This window comes from Panthera leo, chromosome D1, assembly GCF_018350215.1.
Source record: "Panthera leo isolate Ple1 chromosome D1, P.leo_Ple1_pat1.1, whole genome shotgun sequence".
Taxonomy (NCBI): Eukaryota; Metazoa; Chordata; class Mammalia; order Carnivora; family Felidae; genus Panthera; species Panthera leo.
In genome coordinates, this window is record NC_056688.1 from 64,462,184 (window position 1) to 64,482,824 (window position 20,641).

At 44.0% G+C, this 20,641-nt stretch overlaps 1 protein-coding gene across 1 annotated transcript in view; it reads left to right on the top strand.

The window, feature by feature from the left end:
* Positions 1–2,709, top strand: part of SYT9 (synaptotagmin 9) — a 201,939-nt gene extending 199,230 nt beyond the window's left edge. Inside the window, exon 7 of the mRNA XM_042906776.1 lies at positions 2,170–2,709. Within this exon, the coding sequence (XP_042762710.1) occupies positions 2,170–2,178 (9 nt within the window). The 3' untranslated portion in view covers positions 2,179–2,709. The remainder of the gene's footprint in view (positions 1–2,169) is intronic.
* The last annotated feature ends 17,932 nt before the right edge of the window (positions 2,710–20,641 follow it).

Consider the following 20,641-nt stretch of genomic DNA (forward strand, 5'->3'; position numbering starts at 1 on the left):
ATGTTAATACTTCCAACCCATGAGCATTGGAATATCTTTCCACTTGTTTGTGTTGTCTTCAATTCCTTTCATCAGTGTTTTAGTTTCAAAGTACAGGTCTTTACCTCCATGGTCGTGTGACCATGCTAGGTATTTTATTCGTTTTGGTGTAATTGTAATGGGGATTGTTTTCTTAATTTTTCTTTATGCTACTTTGTTATTAGTGTGTAAAAATGCAACACCTCTCTGTATATTAATTTTGTATCCTGAAACTACTGAATTCATTTATCAGTTCTAATAGTTTTTTTGTAGAGTCTTTAGGGTTTTCTCTATACAGTATCCTGTCATCTGCAAATAGTGAAAGTTGTATTTCTTTTTACCGGTTTAGATGTCATTTATTTCTTTTTTGTTTGATTGCTACAGCTAGGACTTCCAGTACTATGTTGAATAAAAAAGTGGTAAGAGTGGATATTCTTGTCTATTTTCTGATCTTAGAAGAAAAGCTCTCAGTTTTTCACCATTGAGTATCATATTATCAGTGAGTTTGTCATATATAGCCTTTATAATGTGGAGATATATTCCCTCTAAACCCCAAAAAGTATGCTACAGATACAAAAATAGACCCATGGATCAATGGAACAGAATAGAGAGCCCAGAAATAAACCCATGCTTATATGGTCACTTAATCTATGACAAAGGAGGCAAGAATATGCAATGGGGAAAAGACAGTCACTTCAATAAATGATACTGGGAAAACTGGACAGCTACATGCAAAAGAATGAAACTGGACCACTTTCTTATACTGTGCACAAAAATAAACCCAAAATGAATGAAAGACCTAAATGTGAGACCTGAAACCATAAAACTTCCAGAAGAAAATATAGGCAGTAATTTCTTTGACGTTGGCCTTAGCAACATTTTTCTAGATATGTCTCCTCAGGCAAGGGAAACAAAAGCAAAAATAAACTCTTGAGACTACACCATAATAAATTTTTGAACAGTGAAGGAAACCATCAACAAAACAAGAAGGCAACTTATGGATGGGAGAAGATATTTACAAATGATATGTCCAAAAAGAGGTTAATATGCAAAATATATAGATAACTTCTATAGTTCAGTACCAAAAAACTCCACAAATAATCCTATTACAAAATGAGCAGAGGACCTGAATAGACATTTTTCTAAAGAAGACATACAGATGGCCAACAGATACAAGAAAGGATGCTCAACACCACTAACCATCAGGGAAATACAAATCAAAACCATAATGAGATATCACTTTACACCTATAGAATGGCTAGAATCAAAAACACAAGAAATAACAAGTGTTGGTGAGGATGTGGAGAAAAAGGAACCCTTGTGCACTGTTGTTCACTGTTAGTGGGAATGTAAACTGGTGCAGCCACTGTGGAAAACAGTACTGAGGTTCCTCAAAAAATTAAAATTAGAAATGCCATATGATTCAGTAATTCCACTAAACTCCAAAGAAAATACCAAAATTCCAAAGAAAACAAAAACATTAATTAATTTGAAAAGATACATGCACCCCTATGTTTATTGAAGCAGTACCTACAATAGCCAAGATACGGAAGCAGCCCAAGTATCTATCGATTGATGAATGGATAAAGAAACTGTGGTGTGTATGTCTACACATATATAATGGAATATTATTCAACCATAAAAAAGAATGGGATTTTGCCATTTTGTGACAACATGGATGGACCTAGAAAGCATTATGCAAAGTGAAATAAGTCATAGACAAATACCGTATGATTTTACTTCTATAGGGAATATAAGACACAAAACATATGAATAAACCAAAAAAAAAAAAGTCTCTTAAATACAGAGAACAAATTGGTGGTTGCTAGAGGGGAAGCAGGTGGAGGGGATGGGTGAAATACATAAAGGGGATTGAGAAATACAAACTTCCAGTTCTAAAATAAATAAGTCATGGAGATGAAAAGTACAGCATTGGGAATATAGTCAATAATATTATAATAACATTGTATGGCAACAGATGGTGACTACACTTACCATAGTGAGCACTGAGTGTTGTATAGAATTGTGAATCAATACATTGTACACCTAAAACTAAAATAACACTGTATGTTAATCATACTTCAGTTTTAAAAATAAAAGAATATATATGGATGAAAACCAAAGCATTCTCTTTGTTTCTTCTTCCTACAGAAACGATGACTATTGGTAAGAGGATTGTTTGTGCCGAGGACACAGTAGGACAACCACCTTACAAAGATCTTAAGTAACTTTTCCCATCGAACAACACCCGGACGACTGCAGTGACCAAATGCTGAGCTGTAACCACAGCAATAACTGGCCCTCTTTCCATATTAGGTTTAGTGAATATGAATGGCCTGGCCATCCTCAAGTGGCCTAAGGTGGTGTGCTGCAGGGGAAGCATGACTGTCATGGCCAAGAACCAAGATTGGACTGTGGAAGAAACCACCTGATGTAGTGAGAACACTAAGAGTACCCTAGAGCACTGGGATTCTTAGTGATTAACACGAGGCCCTTGGTGATGGGGTCATAGCACCTGCTCTGGCAATGTCACTCTGACATGATGTTATTTGCTTGAATGCCCTGGAAGGACGGAATACTTAAAAATATATCCAGGTGCTAAATAGGCAGCAGATCTAATTCATACTGGACTACCTTTGAGCTAATAACTGTCTTCAGAAAATAATTTTACCCCAAGAAGTGCTCCAGCTTTGCAAGGAATAGACCCAGGAGAGTCAGAGGATAAACAGGCTGTTCCCCTAGAGAAAATCTAGTGCAAGGAGGGTTAATTCACAGCAAATTCACTGCCCCCTCCCATGCACATGGCAGAGAGTACCAGTTGATCATAGATGTTTCTTGTGCTGCACCTAGATTCTGAGGAGCCAGAATCCTCAACAGCGTTTTCTAGATGACCAGCAGCCACTTCCTTGCAACTGGTGTTGACATTAGAATGAAAGTTAATTGCCATCTATCTCTGTTAGGGAGGCAAGCATCTCAATGGCATAAGCATTCTGGAATACCCTTTCAGGGCATATTTGTCCACCAGGGGAACGGCGTCAAGAACAGGTGTACCATTGTGTGAGATGAGTTGATGGAGAGGTAACACAACCCTCCCCTGAGAAAGGCACAACTTTTGGGCCTTCTTGGTCTGAGTGCTTTCTGGGGTATTTCCATATGCAACAACCCAGGGGCATAGCCTTGGGAAGCCACAGACAGGTTTCCTTTCACTTCCAGACACATATATCACTTTCACAGCACTTGGGGAATGGAAATACCTACAAGAGTGAAGGTCAAGGGCTCTCCCCGGGTATCTCATTCATTACTCAGCTTTTCCTTTGTGACCACATCAGCCAACCCACTGCCAGCTCTGCTCCTCATCCTCATTGCTTCTGCCTCCATACAAATGAAACCAAAGGCCTTAGCATACCTTGGGGTGGGGGGGAGGAGGTGGCTGTTACCTAGTGGTCCTCTCTCTCCCATCATGGGTGCAAGGTAATTGGGTATCCCAACCACACATTGCACCACTTCTCCAAGATAACATCCTGGGAAGCTCATTATCTTTGTCTGAATTAACATTTCACTATGGGGCTAACTGGGTAGAAGCAGGATCATTGCATGTCTTCAGAAAGTTCTTATTGCCACAGCTGCCTGGTGTAAGAAACTCTACACTGATTTCACATCTAAATAGAGGCCTTTGGTTCTGTAAGGCAGTGTTAACCACACTTCAGCTTCACGTGTTCCCCAGCCTGCCTAGTCCATTTCCATCTCTGATTGGCTTTCAACAACCGGGATCCAAAGAGAACCCAAGGTTCTGCCTGCATCCGATGACATGAGAATTCAACTTTCCTTGCCCAAGGTTCCACTCTGACTCTTCCTCCCCATTCAGACATCCTCCACCATACCAGTGTTCCAAACCAAAGCATGAAGGACATGTGCCAGCTGGATAGCCAGCAGATATACTGTCTCTAGAGCCAGGCAGATGAGCCCAGAAGAATGGTCCCAGAGAAACCAGACTGGCCACAGCAGATATCAGGCAGCCATCCCAATAAACTTTGACATGTCCTTGGCACTGAGAACCTGGGTAGGAGATCCTGGGGCAGCTGTGCCTATTGTCCCCCCCACCCACCCACCCACCCAAAGATCTTCCTGCCCAGAGAGCTAGCAGCCCTGGGTACTACTGAGTATGTTACTGGCTTATTGATATGAAACAGAAGGTGGCTTTGTAGGAGCCAGCAGGCAAAGAAGCCTGTCTGCATGGCAGGCAGGTGGCTTTATGTCTAGAAAGCTTTATCTAGCCAGTCCAGCTGTGGCCAGAGGCCATTTTGAATTTGAACTCCCTGAACCCATCAGCAACTCTGCCTCTGTTCTCTTGCATTCTGTTTGGTTTCCCTTTAGTTTCCTAGTAAATGTTCCTTTTGAAAAACTCCAACCTTGTCTCATTGAACTTGAAGGGAAGGGGATTCTCCAACCTCTTTTCCAAGATGGAAAAGGAAATTAACATACCTTGAAAAAATGGAAATGGCAGTGAGAGGGTCAGATATTGGGAGAAGACCTTGGGAAAAGCTGGTGCCAAGAGATGGGAGAGGCCAAGTGTCTCCCCTACCCACCTGGCACTGATTCTCAGCCCCTTCCTCTTACTGCCTTTGTCTTCAAGCTGATGTGCCTTGGATGTGTGTAGCTACCTAAGCTTCTCCCCTCCAGTGAGCTGAGCACATTCAACGGGTGATATGCTGTCCAGGAAGTACACTGGTACACAATCAGGGCAGGAATAAGGGACAGAGGGATAGGCGTGGTTTCTACAATGTGGATGTTTTCAAAATGCTCCAATTATCATGACTCTAAATGGAATGACTTAGTCCTCATGACCATTAATAGAACTAAATTGCATATGAAAATAAGAAAGTTATGCATGTTTTCATACTTAAGCCAAGGAGACTGACAAAAGATAGATGTGGAAAGCTATCTTCATGGCCATCCTGTCCTGCAATGGTGGATGTCCCAGTTATCTATCACTGCGTAACAAAATACAAAGCTTACTGATTTATAGGGGAAGTTATTACCCCTCATGGTTATGTGAGTTGTCTGGGCTTGGGTGATTGCTTTCTCTTGGAGTCCCATGGTTACTATCAGATGGCAGCTGAAGGTGGCATCATCTCAATGCCCGACAAGGCAGAATATTTATGATGGGTTTATCACTTACATGTCTGGCTCCTTCACTGGGATAACTGGAACAGCTGGTTGCTGTTTGGGCTTCTCCGTATAATCTCTCCACATGATTAGTTTGGGCTTCCTCACAACATGGAGGTCTCAAGGCAGTTAGACTGTTTGCATAGCACTGGCTTCCCCAGAGCTAACATTCCAAGAGGTCCCAGTAGATGCTGCAAGGTTCTTCTAAATAACATTTGACGTATCACAGAGTCATCCCTGCCACATACTACTGGTCAAGAGCAAGTCATCAGGCCAGCCTAGATTTGGGGGAAGAGATTACACAAGAATGGACTATCAGAAAGTGTGGCTCATGAGGGCTACTTTGGAAATAGTGGGGTTAGGAGTGGAGAGGGAGGTGTCACTGAATCAGAAGCCTTCCTGGATAGCTCTTATTTTAAAAGCACATGTAAGTCTTAATACATACAATGGGGGGGGGGGGTGGTGAGTGTGGTAGTAATAAAGGGCAGAGGAGAGGGGGAAGGGCTATCCATGGACACTTAACTAGAGCAAAATCTAATGAAAAGCAACTGGTTATCACTGATGCAGAGCCTACCATAAAACAAGAAACTTTGGAGTAAAAATATGATTATCATCATCCTACTGAGAGCTCAAAAGCTTAAGTTAGATGCTTTTCTCCCTTTATCTCTGAGCCAAAGGGACATGGGCCACAAATGCTGTCCCTTTATGTCATTGCTACTGCCTTCCTAAACTCTGTCATAGGATAGTTGTATTCATGAAGGCTGGGTCACTGTTGTCAGACAGTTATGAAGGTATGTTTATTCGTAAGAAGGTTATTGATGATAAACCACTGCATCTTATAGCTTAGAACACATCACATTGCTTTTACCATTTCTTTACTTTTTGATAATTCAACTGTTATTCCAAACAGTAAAGGTAGTAAAACAAAATTATAGTCTTCTTGACTCAATACTAAATTCACTGTAGCTATTATTCCAATAATTATCAATTGCATTAAAGCTATTTCCAAATCAGCATCTGACATAGTAATACTGACAGTTTTTCCTATCAAGTGAACATCATCTCAAGACACTGATATTAGCGCAATTTAGATACAATTCTTCTTGTGTGGCAGCAGTTTCCAGATTTGAATTTATCAAAGAAAGGCAATTTCTCTAATTTGCCAATCTCAAAGCTGTCAGAGAATAATAAATACCTGAAGATACTTGTATTCAGGGCTTCAGAGACAAGCTTATGGGCTACATAAACTGGTAAATAAACCTTCCAGAAACAAGTTTTTTTTATCTTTATTTCAAAAAAGTAATGATTTTTAAGATGTATTTCCCCCCTCAGGAGTTTTTAGGATTAAATTAAAAATTTTTAGGTATAGGGGCACCCTGGGTGGCTCAACTGGTTAAGCGTCTGACTCTTGACTTTGGCTCAGGTCATGATCTAACAGTCTGTGGGTTCAAGCCCCGCATCCGGCTCTGCACTGATAGTATAAAAGTATAAAATAAAATTTCAAATAATCCCTACCTTAGAAGTGCACTGGAAAGTGCAAAGCAGAGTAAGAACTCAGTGAAGAAAAGCCATGCTATAAAGTGTACATTTCTTAAAGGGAAACAAATGTGCTATACCTATCTGCATGTCTGCAAATGCAGACTGAAAGCTCTGCTGAGGACTCACGGGGTCTGCTGGCTCCAGCGACGCTCATGAACCTTCCTAACCAAGCTGCAGATCTGCATTATGGTCACGATTGTGGGTAGCGTGGTTCAATTATGGTCAGCATTTTCTGGATGCAAAGAGCGAATACAAAATACGTTTTCTTGAGAATAAGATGCAGGCAGCCCTGGGCCAAGCCCCACGGAGACCAACGGTATGTCTTGGCTCCTCTTTAAAAAGGAAGAGGAGCTGCTTTATGCCACTTTTCAAATTAGAACTCTGGGGATGAAGATACCTCAACCAAAGTAAATATTTTTTTTCTTTTCAAAATATGTGTTGGTTTTGCTTTGCTCTCTGCAAATTAAGTGAAACCCTATGTTGAATTGCACTGGTAGATTTTGAAAGAATTGTGTTTGTTTGGGTAGAATTAGCCAGAAGACGTGTAAACTTTGCCTCCTGGTGTTTCCCACACCTGAAAGGCACGTTGAGGAGCCAGTGGCACTTACATGTCAGGTGCCTAGTCTTGCAGGTTTGGGAGAGGAAGCTGCCTGCCTGACCTGCTGGATCCTGGCCCCAACTAGTGCTCATCACACTTGTTTGGCCTCACCCCACCACCCCCCAACCCTGAGCCCCAGCCCGCTGGCAATAGCAGGTCCACTTAGCAGCTTTGACAAAACTTCTGGGGGTTCTGCATCAGGATAATGCCATCTGGACAGCAACTGCCACTTGCTTTTGATTCTCCCCAATCTGACAGGTCGTCCTTTTGTCCCCAGAACTCCAAGGCAAAGGAGAGTGTATTGTGTCACCAAACAGAACAACAAGGACAACCACCATGTGTGGGTGCAGGGTTCTGGGGGTGCGCATCATCTGGAGCCAGACTAAGTGCAGTCTCCTTAACTTTTCCCCGCATTTTAAAGTTCATTGATTTTGGATTTTTAAGAGGAAGAAAGATGTAATTTTTTAAAATGTAAATAACGGACTTAAAAGAAATCCAAGGGGTATATCTGTGACTTTAAAGAGTCCCATAAAACCAGAAAACTTAGGTAAATTATTCACGCATTTATTACATCTCTTAGAGCACATATTGACTTTGACATTTGGCTGAATGGCTCCATTATGTCATTTCCCTGCTCATGTAAAAGTAGGTGTCATGGTGCCTTAATAAGGACTGCTCCTGTGTGTAAAGCCTCAGTGGGACCCACTGCCCCTCTTGGGCCCTTTCTAATTTGGAAGAAGAAAGAGCCTGCTTGGGCAGGCTAAGGAAACCCCAGCACAGTCTTCATGTCTCCCAATGTTTCCATGGGGAAGGCAGGTCCTTGTGGAGGAAGGCATTTGTATACATGAGGAAAGAACTCATGACCTTCTTAGCTCCAGGGGACAATGTAAAATCACTACTTTGGGAAAGCCCAATTTCAGGCTTAAAGCTATAATTACATGGGGGTTAAGGACCCGGAAGGAAGGTTAACTAAACTTTTATCGACCACTTAAAACTATTCTAGTGCATGATCTCACTGCTTTGCCAAAAACATTTGCCCTTTGCTGGTGGACCAAAGCAGTGGTAGAGACCAGATGGCCCTAGAAGATGCAGAAGGACCTCAAATCAGTTACCTCCAAACATAGTGCTGGTTGGAGACAGCCCTGCCCTGCAGTGGGGCTGAGAATCTACTCTGCCACTGACCAACATTGTAACCTCCAGGCTTCCCCTTCCTACTACACCCCTAGCCCTCAAGGATTCCTGCCCAGACCCTTCTCAGTCCCTGGTGCAACCAGACCACAGACATACCTGAGACAGAAAAAGTAGTACACTTGTGGGAGTACTTGGCTCCCACTCTCTTCTGGGCTTAAGAGGGCTTGGGCAGTCTTCAAAGAGCTCAAGCACACAACAGAAATGTGACATGGGACTTTCTGCCTTGACCCAGTCTCTCACTGACTTTTACTTCTTGGTGCTTGGTATGCCTACGGTACATGGGCACACACATAAGCACAAATGCAATTATTGTTCAGGAGCGCTTGGCAGAGGCTGGTGCAGAGCTTCCTGTCCCTCCTAGGCAGAAGAAAATGATTGAGGAGAACATGGTCCCATGCAGAACTGGGAGACTTGACCTTTACATCTTTGTAGCAAAAAGCTCTCTGGATCTTTTAGAACTCGCTGCATGGAAATACCAGAGATAAAGCAAGGTTTTGTGAGTGTTCTTGCCCACTAGCACAGGGAGTCCAGTTTTCTCAAAGCCTCTTATCTCCTTAGATACCCATGACCATCATTCATGGCAGCTCTCTACTCTCATTTTATGCAAGAGTCTACATGACACTCACCTCCATAACCCAGTCTTTGGCCAGGAAAAGCATCACTGCCAATGACTCCACCTCTCAAGGGCCACAACATGTGGGTTTGAGAAAGGATCATATCAGAGACTACAGCATCCCATGTAGGGTTTGTCAGGGCTACCATTTCTGGCGAAAGATTGCCATTCATGTGTAGTACATTTGACCTTGGCACAATGTGGGGGATAAGGGCACTGACCCCTCCAACACAGTAAAAAAATCCACATATAACTTTTGACACCCCTAAAACTTAACTACTAATAGCCTACTGTTGACCACAAGCCTTACCAATGACATAGTCAGTTAATATATTTTGCATGTTATGTGTATTATATACTTCTATACATTATTCTTAAAATGAAGTACACTGGAAAAAAAGAAAATAGTATCAAGAAAATCATAAGGAAGAGAAAATAAATTTACAGTACCGCACTGGAAAAAAAAACGTATCAGTGGAACCACCCAGTTCAAATCCATGTTCAAGGTCAACTGTTGTTTTTCAAGGATCAGGAACATTGAGCAAGGACCAAGAGGTAGCATGATGTAATGGAGCCACAGTCTGGGGCTGGGCCCAGGGCTTTGCCCCTGCCTCTGAAGCCAAGGCCACTCCTGTGGCTCCCAGCTTCTTCTCACATGGGGAAGTTTGGCCTGATGTGTTCTGTGCTCTTCTACCTCTGATCTGTGTGTCTCTGAGTCTGAGGAACTGCTTGTCCCTGTCCCCGGAAAGCTGCATAGCTGGGGTGGGGCCTGTGCAGTCCTAGACTCCTGTTGCCTGGAAACCCAAGTGTAGACTAACTGTGAGGGGAGGGTTTTCTATGCTCTCCAGGGGCCATCAGCTCTCTCCTCACCTCTCCCAGTGCTTCTCAGTTCCCTTTTCACTGGCTCTTCATTTTTAACAAATGATCTGAAAGGACTTTTTGATTTTGAGAATTACCTAAATCCCTTTTAATAATCAGTGATGTCTAGTGTGGATCATGACACAGGACTGGCACTCCAGGCAGAGGCAATTCCATTCTGAATTTAATACCAGCATAGATTCTCTCAAGATACCCTAAAGAATTCATTATAGTCCTGTGAGTAAGCTGGAGGGTAGGAAGAGGGCAGCTCCCTAGAAGAGGAGATTTTGATGAAGAAGTAGGTGTTAGATGAAGAGGGACAGTCTGGGCTGTTGGTTCCTAGGTAGGGGCAGGAAAGAGGGGGAACACTGAGTGGCCTCTCACCCTGGCCTACTTTGTGAAGCAACAGCCTATGAACCCTTGCCTTGGGCTGCAATGAAAATCTTTATCCTGGGGGTGGGGGGTGCCTGGGTGGCTCAGTCAGTTGACCATCCAACTTTGGCTCAGGTCATGATCTCACGGTTTGTGGGTTCAAGCCCCATGTCGGGCTCTGTGCTGACAGCTCAGAGCCTGGAGCCTGCTTCCAATTCTGTGTCTCCCTCTCTCTCTGCCCCTCCCCCACACATGCTCTGTCTCTCTCTGCCTCTCAAAAATAAAGAAAACTAATAAAAATTTTTTAAAAAATCTTTATCCTGGGAACCTCATGGATTTGTCCACAGCTGCTGCATCTCAGCCCTGTCCTCCTGATAACATCAAGACAGAGGTGTTTGGGGGGTGGGGGGTAGGCAAAGAGCAGGAACCTCCCTTCTCCCATCTGCAGTCCACACAAGCCAGCCCTGCCCACCCCCCAAGCCCACGTGTGACTGGTTTGAGATGTGGATTTCTAGGGCCTGATACTCTATGGACTGCAAGAGCATTTTTTAATTTAACCCACTCAGTCTGTTCTATTGATTCAGTCAATCTGATTGAGAATATCAATCAAATTTATTGAGGGAGGCAGAATTAAAGAGAGAGAAAGTTTATGGGCACTCTTTGTAGATGGACTACAGTCCTATTCAAATATAAAAAGAGAAAGGACTACCATTTTAGCCATAGTCAGGTAACTGCCTAAAAAGTCTTTGCCCCCTAGTGGCAAACCAATATTTTGCACAAAATTGACTCCATGTTTGGTCTTGAACACTGAACTGAGACCACCCAAGCAGATACTCTGTGGGGACACAATGTAATCCATGATGTTAAGTCCTGGGGCTCAGTCCGCAGTGGGCTAAATGCTCATCGGTCCCCAGAGGCCCCACTTTCTTGGGGACCTTCACAGCAGAAACCAAGGGTATGTCCAATGCTGGAAAAGACACGGGGCCTGTATAAGACCCAGCTTTCCTACACATGCTGACCAGCCTTGGCCCTGGGGCCTACTTAGTAAGGAGTCCTATGCTCATTAATCAGTCCCTTCCCTGCAGTGCATCCTTCCCCCACTTCCAAGACCTCCCCAAGCTGAGTGAATGTCGGCAAAACTTCAGGAGCTCTTGGCAGAGATGTGGTTACCAGGTGATCTGAGAACAGACACTCCAAATAGGACACCCGCGCCCAACCAGCTACACGTGGCACATCGCGTCTAGCATTTGACTAGTGTCAGTTAGGAGCAGACACTTGGCTCCCATGAGAATCCACTCATAGGAAACTGCTCAGGTGGATTTCAAAAGCCAAACCAGAATGATCACCAAGAGAGGTTTGGGAAGTTCTAGGGACTCTGGTGCACATGCTTAAATAAGTCATGGAGATATAATGTACAGCAGAGGGAATATAATCAACCATATTGTAGTAATTCTGTGTGGTGACAGATGGTAACCAGAGTTATGGGGATCAGTTTATAGTGTATAAAAATATCAAATCACTATGATGCATGCCTGAAACTAATAGGACATTGTATGTCAATTATACTTCAATTAAAAAACAGCAACAACAACAAAGAGGGAGGCTGTGAGTATTCCACCAAAGGAATGCTGGACAGCACCTTTCCCATCCTGAGGCTGCAGGAGACAGGACCAGGCTCTCCACTTCAGAGGGGGAAAAGCACTACTGGTGGCCACTTGAGAGGATTCTGGCCAGAAGACATTTCCAGTAAAACATGGAGGAGAAGGGGGAGGAAGTCCAGAACAAAGAAGACTGTGCTCTGAGTAGAGTCAGGCCAAGAGTGAGAGAGGGTAGGATAAGAAGAGGTGAATGGGGGCAAAGGAAGTGTCTCAGGAACTTCTTGCTCTGCTCATGTCAAATTACATCATCACTGATAAACGGAAAGGCTGGTGACAAAGGCTGAATGGGGACAGAAGGTAACTAAAGGTATATCTGACACTGATTGGAGATTCCACAAGCATTTATATATGACTGTCATTTTTGGTTACCTTTATGGGGCCTTCTAAGGGGGTTCTGTCCTGATTTCCTATGTTCTAATGTAGATCTCTAAAGACTTTTAAATGATTTCTCAAATATCTCATTATCCACTAGAAAAATCGCAAATTGCTTCAATAACTTCTTGCCCCAGAATTATCAGTCAGAAATTCTTCTTTTTTATATAAATATTTTTAATGTTTATTTATTACTGAGAAGGAAAGAGAGCAGGAGCAGAGAAGGGGCAGAGAAAGAGGGAGACAGAGGATCTGAAGTGGGCCCTGTGCTGACAGCAGTGAGCCTGGTGCGGGGGCTCGAACTCATGACCGTGAGATCATGACCTGAGCCAAAGTCAACCAACTCAGCCAACTCAACCAACTGAGCCACCCAGGTACCCCAGTCAGAAACTCTTCTTAATGTCAAATTTAATTTCCTTCTATAGTATGTTTCTTTTTAAAATCACATCCTGAAACAGCATTTAGTCCTATGAAATGACACAAACCACTCCCTATTGCTTCACTCCTACCTCCTTCTTTTCCAGGTAATCCAAAGATCTGAAAAGAAGAGAGTAGCAAATTAATAAGAGAATAAATCCATCAAGGGGAAAATCACAGTAATTAATAAAGGAGGCTGTTTCAAGTCCCCTACACACGTCATCTACGTACAAACAACTGTGATCCTCACAACTGGATCTTTAGTCCTAAAAAGTACTGACTTTTTAAATAATTTGGTGTTTCAGGCCCCCCTCCTTCATTCAGTGCCCCTCCTCCTCTCCAAGTGGTCCTAGGTTTTGAGGTTTGATTGTCCTTGTAAAATCTTCCCCATCATGTCCACAGCACTACATAGCTTATATATCTGACACTTCTGAGAACTTGGTTTTCATAGGTATGTGGAATATGTTGAACTACTGTGAAATCTCACATCTGTCCAGTTTGCTAAGGGCTAGAGAGTACTGAGTCCTTCAAAATAATGTAAGGTTTGAAGTCAATGCTAAAATCCATTAAGTGGGCCACAGTAATGGACCTGAGGTTCTTACATCATCCATGCAAAATTCTAAGTGTCTTTCAGAGAGGCTGTCAGGTGACAGGACTTGGCTGCAAGGTGACAGCAAGCATGATTCAGACAAGGGACCTGTTCTGGAGGAAATAGAAACCCAGACCAAGAGCAAACATTTCTTTCTTTCAGGAATTAGTCTAGGCAAGGACATGTGTCCCAGCAAAAGTCTAAGAGCTGAGTAGCAGACATATGGCAAAAACAAGCAGAGAAGCAGAAATTTCGTCTAAAAGAGGCATCCTCAATTCTAAGAGGCAGCCTTGCTAGCCAGAGGTAAAGGGCTATCTGTGTGCCTCCCTCCCCACTTGGAATGTACCTCACACTTACCCCTATTCCTTTGCCGATATTTTGCTCATGCTATAGATCTTAATTTAGATGTAACTTACTTGCAAAGCTTTCCATGAGCCTGGGGAATTTAGACTTTATTGGGGAGGAATTGGCAGACAGTCCGTGCCCCTAAGCAGGGGGAATTACATAATTAGGTTTGCAAATTGGCTCCATCATCCTGGCTGCAATGTGGACAATAGACCAGAAGGGGTCAGAATGGAGGCTTCTGTAGACAATGCAGAATCTAGCCATCAAACTGGATTCCTCCCTCTCTCTATCCTTCATTCAGTTAGTAACCAATTTTGTCACTTCTGCATCCTAAACGTTTCTCAAAGATATCTACAATTCTGATCACCAATTACAATGCGTGTTTCCCCCCCACACCATCAATTCTCTGATCCCAGCTGGGTGCCCTACAATTTAACTCAAATCTGACACTATCTGGAGACAGCATCAGATCCCAACCTTAAGGGCTCAGTCCCACAAGACTTCGCCCACTTTGGACACCAATTACAGGTCCAGGTTGTCACCTGTGCTTCCAACTGATTGGCTATAAATTAGAGGTTCCCACAACCCACTTCTTGTGTTAATTTACCAGAGCGGCTCACAGAACTCAGAGAAACATTTTACTTACTAGAATATGAGTTTATTATAAAAATATATGACTCAGGAACAGCCAGATGGAAGAGATGAAGAGATGTGGGCATAGGGCGTGGAGCCTCCATGGTCTCTGAGTGCACCACTTTCTTGAACCTCCACGTGTTCATCAACCTGGAAGTTCTCCAAACTCCATCCTTTTGGGTGTTTATAGAGGCTTCCTACATAGGCACGAGTAATTAAATCATGGCTGTTGGTCATTGAACTTGATCTCTAACCCTCTCCCCTCCCTGGAGGTCTGGGTAGAACTGAAAGTTCCAACTCTCTAATCACATGGTTGACTCCACTGGCAAGCAGCCCCCACACTAGGTGTGGTCCAAAAGTGCCCTCATTAACGAAAGAGACTTTAATGGCTTTCATTACAGGAAATTCCAAGGGTTTTAGGAGCTCTGTGTCAGGAACAATGGTTGAAGACCAAATCTTTATTTATTTTATTTCACAATACCATAATATCCATTTAGCTCTCTCTCTCCTGACTACTCTAGTTCTGGCTCTAATTATCTCTCTGCAATCACTGTAACAGCCTCCTAATCTCCCACCTTGAGTTTGGTCTAGTCACCCTCCAATCCATCCTCTGGAGAGGTCTGTCTAGAACATCAGCCTATTTATGTACTCACTTATTTGAAACTCTCTAATTGCTCTTTCATTGTTCTTACCACAACATCTAAACTGTTTGGCAGGTCCTACAAACTTGGCGAGGTCTGGCCTCTGCTTATCCTACTAAAGTGGATGGTATGATCCTCTAGGACAAGGACACTTATTCCCCATGTTGTGTGAGTGTTGCCATTAACACAGTCCCTCTCCAGGACTGTCCTCAGCCAAAGGAAGCTGCCTCACTCAACATTATGTATCCTCCCAACTCATGAACAGTCCTTGCCAATGACTGCTTGATGCAGGGGTGCCAAGACGTGGTCCCTTTGCATCAAATTGGGACATATCTGAAGGGGTCTCCTAGTTCCGGAGCTCTTTGTGAGATCACTTGAGGCCTGTGTTGCAACTGCACTGCAATTTAACTTCTCTTTTTGCTCACTCATGCTTCATTCACTCCCCCACAGGTATTGTCCACTGAGCACACCCCCAGAAATGTTTTGCATGCAGGTTGGTCTCAACGTCTGTTTCCTAGGGATCCTAACTACAATAATTTCCCCAGCATCATTACTCAGTCATTGAAAGTCCATACAGAGCTTTTCATCAGTGCCTCAAGTCCACTAAGTCCTCATTTATGTGTTTTTGCCCATGTTCTTGCCTGTGCTTAGAGCCATTCCCACCTCTTCCCCCTGTTACCTCCTTGATAGGCTAATTCCTACTCATCCTTCAAGTCTCAGCTTCAAGTATCAGGTGTCACCTCCTTTGGGAAGTCTTCCCTGATTCACAGAGCTCAGGTGCTCCATCTCTAATACTGTCCTGGCACTCAATACTATCACCACATAATTAAAATAGCTATAATGCAGAGCACCTGGGTGGCTCAGTCAGTTAAGCATCCGACTTTGGCTCAGGTCATGATCTCACAGTTCATGGGTTCAAGCCCCATGTTGGGCTCTGTGCTGACAGCTTGGATCCTGGAGCCTGCTTTGGATTCTGTGTTTCCTTCTCTCTCTGCCCCCACCCCACACCATGTCTCTCTCTCTCGAAAATAAATAAGCACTAAAAAATAATAATAATAAATAATATAGTTAAAATGTATTATAATTTAATTATGCATCTCTGTGATTGTGTCCCCTCTGAGACTACATCCTCTTTGTGGGTAGGAAATATATGTGTTGTGTCTGTCATTATATCCCTAGTGCATAGTCCAGTGATTGGAAAATAATAGGCACTCCCAAACATTTGTTAAATAAGTGAATAAGAAGTAGAAAATAAGGAAGCTCTAAGTAAGGAAATAGCAATAAAAGGATATAAAAGAGAAGAAGGCATTTTTTGATATACATTTAGGTGATAAAATTAATAGGTCTTGGTGACTGATTAAACATAAGAATAAGAGTGATAGGGTGCCTGCGTGGTTCAGTCAGTTAAGCGTCCAACTTTTGCTCAGGTCATGATCTCACAGTTTGTGAATTTGAGCCCAGTGTCGGGCTCTGTGCTTACAGCTCAGAACCTGGAGCCTGCTATAGATTCTTGATCTCCTTCTCTTCCTGCCCCTCCCCTGCTTGCACTGTCCCTCTCTCTCAAAAATAAATAAACATTAAAAAATTTTTTAAAGAAAAAATAATAAGGAAAAGTCTAGAATACATTTCAGCATTTATAAGTAGATAGAAGGTGGTGCTATTTGGGGAGAGAGAAAACGCAGAAGGAAGTTTAAGTTTGAGTACAAAGATAGAGACAGCTCAAGTTTGAGATATTTATTCTATATCCAAATACAAACGTCCAGTAGACAGGTGAAAATAGGATTTGGAGCTTAAGCAGTAAGCCTGGACCTGGAAATCATTGGAGTATCACCCAGGAAATTCCTTATCAATTTACTTCCTGCCAACAACATCCCCTGTAGATCCCCATTGGAATCTTTTTCCATTTTGTCCCCATACTGCCCCTTTCTGCAACTCAGCAGGTGCTCATATTAGTTTGTTGGGGCTGCCATAACAACAGGAAATTATTTCTCATGGTTCTGGGGGCCAGAGGTCCAAGATCAAGGTGTTAACAGATTTATTTTCATCTGAGGATTCTTTTCTTGGCTTGCAGATGTCCTCCTTCTCACTGTGTCCTTACATGGTGCTTCCTCTGTGCCCATTGCACCTGTGCTGTTTCTGTGTGCCTCAATTTCCTCTTTTTATAAGGTCATCAATCAGATTAGATTAGGGCCCACTCTAATGGCTTCATTTTAACTTAATCACCTTTCTAAAGGCCTTATCTTCAAATACAGCCACATTCTGAGGTGTTATGAGCTAGGACTTCAAACTAAGAATTTTGCAGAGGGACGTAGTTCAGCGTCAAACAGATGAGAAGATTTCCTCTCATCCTCCTTCCACAGTGCTGCCCTGGAAGCTGCCAGCCAACACTCCTCCAACAGAGCACCAATGTCCAGAGGTGGCTTCCCCTCAGATTTCCAAGATTCTGTCTTTAACGTGTTACAGAAATAGATGGAAGAGTGGGTTATTCTGCAGGGATATGATGGTGAGGAGGTGGTAGGAACACTTGAAGGATAAGTTAAGAGTTCACTGTTTACCAAGGGGAGAAACATTTTAGGCTAAGCAAAGATACCATGGCATTAAATTTCAGAGGGAGTTTGGGGACAATTAGATGTAGCCGTAGTGGAGGTTGAATGTGGGGGATGGTAGTAAGAGCCGATGCAAGAGGGGTTGGCCAAGGGCATGTTTTAAAGCGCTTTCCTGTTGGCATAAAATCAGCCACTGCTTTATGTGAAGAGACATAGACAGGGAATTAGAGGCTGCTCTGATCACTCAGGCAGGAAACAATGCAATTACTTGTAAAAGGCTGGAAGGTTGGAGGATGATGTTAAGGCAAAGAGCTATTGGGGGGGGGGGGCTATCTGGGTGGGGGCCAGAGTGGGGAATAAAAGATAAAGCAGAAAAGATGGGGGCGGGGGGAGAGAGAGGATAAAACAGGAAGTATCTTGTTCAGATCTAAATGCGGAATTCTAGTAACCCAGATGGGATTCTGTTGGGTTGGTTCTCCTCCTAGTTGGCTAGCACTCCTTGGTGAAGTGGAGGATACAGGGAGCAGAGAAGGCTCTAGCTATCTGGGAGTCCATTAATAAAGAAACACAGCAGCACAAAGGCCCCCTGTCATCAAGGTGGCAAAGAATTCCAAGAGGCCTGGGAAGCTGGATGAGATCATCCTCAGCGGGCTGACCAGGCTCGGCATTCACAGGTCCGGTTCTGACTGGTCATCTAGGGCAGTCACCTCAGGACTGGGCCTACAGATCAAGGACTAGTGACCTAGATCCAACCACACTGAGGACATGGTGGTAGCTGTCAAGGGCTTTAGTTTCCTTAAGGAGCAGGAAGGATCAGACACCTGCACAGGAGAAAAGCAGGGGGGCACTGTGCTTGGTCACTGTCATCGCTAGTGAGCTTATAGCAGTGGTCGAGGCCAGAGGTTAGATGTCAGGAAGGCAAAAGGGCCAGTCAAATGATCTTATCCCAACTGCAGGCTAAGGTGCACCAAGCCAACTTTCCATTGAGTAAGGCCTGCTCTGAATAAGGACGGCCACAGTTGGCCACTGTATGTCTTTCAAATTTGTGACTATCTTCAAAGGGAGTTTAATCTTTGTTTATGAAACCTCTGGACACAAGAACACGAGGGTTTCCACTCTGGGTCTGCCCCATGGTTGACAATCCTAACGGGATCCGGAAGCCAGCTGTGGGCTTTGCTGCATCTGGAATCCTAAGAGTAAAGCTCTCCAACTAAGACCATGGATGGGCAGTTAGAGCAGAGAGGCCTTATGCCTGTGAAGCTGGTGACTGAAGAGAGAGTGGTGAAGGGCATGAATTGGTGGCTGGCAAGTGAGTGCCTGCCAGACTGGACTGAAGGGCTCTGAGGCCAAGCTCTTTGAAGCCCACTGTGGAGATGTCAGGGCCACAGCAGCCCTGGGTGCAGCCTGAGGAGTTATGCTATAGTTGTGGTCTCCCACTGCCTTCTCACCTACTCTCCATAATTCCTGAGACTTCACTGGTAGTGAATATATATTTCATTGTGAAAATAATGTAAACATGCCACAGAAAACCAAGAAAAAGATTTTCACAACTCTGCTCCCGCCCCCCCCCCCCCCACACCGCGAATTAGTTGTGATACAATCACTGGGCCTTATCCATCTGAGTTTACAGTCTCAACGTTAGGACTTGAGGCATTCATGAATAAAATGAACCAGAGCCTCTTCAATGTAGGAGATGGTTCCAAGATGCTGGGCATGAGAAGTTTCTGAAAGAGCATTCCCACTTGGAGAAAGAGGGTGACTCGGGCAGTGTTGTTTCTGAGGATTTAAGAGGAGGGGTCAGCAGAAGTTCACCTCATTTGGAAATGGTTTAAAGATGGTTGTTGGAAATAGGAGGAATTAACCCTAGGGATGAGCAGCCATTGTTTAAGACTTTAGTGGTGAGGCATAGTTAGGGGCTAAGGTCAAGTGGAAGACAGGTAGAGAGGAACATCTATCCAGTGGGGACAGGGACTTGCAAGTACACCCTGGAAAGTCCTGTCTTTTGGTGTCTCTTGCAGGGACCAAATGCAGACCCACGTCTTCTGACTCCTGGTCAGAGTTCTTCCCATGTCTCATAGATGCCTCAACGCTTCCCACTTTGGTAGATGATTGAGAAAGAACCATAGGTATTCTGGACCCACCCATAGAAGGAGAGATTGAGATAATTAAAGGCCTGGACAGAAAAAAAAAAAAAAAAAAAGGAGGATTTACCACTTTGCCCTTGGGATGTGATGTATCTTCAACAGGACCAGGTCCTGCAGGAGTTGCATCCTGTGAATTGCTGACCTGAACCTTCAGGAAGGAGATTCTGCTTCTAGAGATTGAGAAAACTCAAGGACTTCCTTACAGAGGAGTTCAGTGTCCCGAAGGCTTGGTTTTGGAAGCATCACTGTACAGATAGCTGTTGTTTTGTCCCTTAATAAAATTCTTCTGAGCTCCATCCTCCGATTTTTCAGCTACCTGGGGCAGCCAGGCCTGTGGCTCATTGTATCTCTCTCCCCAAGGGGCAGTCAGCCCTGTGCCCTGGCTGTTCAGACACAGGGGTGTCTCCAAGCTTTCATTTTTCCTTGCTGTGCCTTTAAGAGCTGCAGGAATGCAAAGAGTCTGGAGGAGGGGTGGGGTCTCCCAACCGGACTTCTGGGAAAAGGATCCTGGGAATTTTTGCCAGAAACTAAACTGAAATTCCAACTCTGAGAAGTTGGGGGTGGTTTGGTTTGTGTTGGGTCAGGCCTGTGATTGGACTGCAGAATCCGCTAGGGAGGAGGAAAGCAGAAGTAAAATGCAAGGAGCCAAGGAGAGGAGGAGGGCTGCCCTCCCCACCCTTACCCCCACCCCAGTGCACACTCACCCAGGCCTGCAAGAGGGTCCAGCCACTAGCCTGGATTGGATCAGTGTGTGTGAAGGGTGATAATAGCAGATGGACCCAAGGAACTCTCTACCCCACATCGACCTGCAAGGCCTCCAGGGACTGGCTTGCCAACAGCTGGACTTGATCACTGGCTTGCAAAGTGAGATCACGCATCTGGTGGAATAACAAGCAGGCTTTGCTCTCTGGCTGTTTGTGGAGGATTTTCACAGCAGTGGC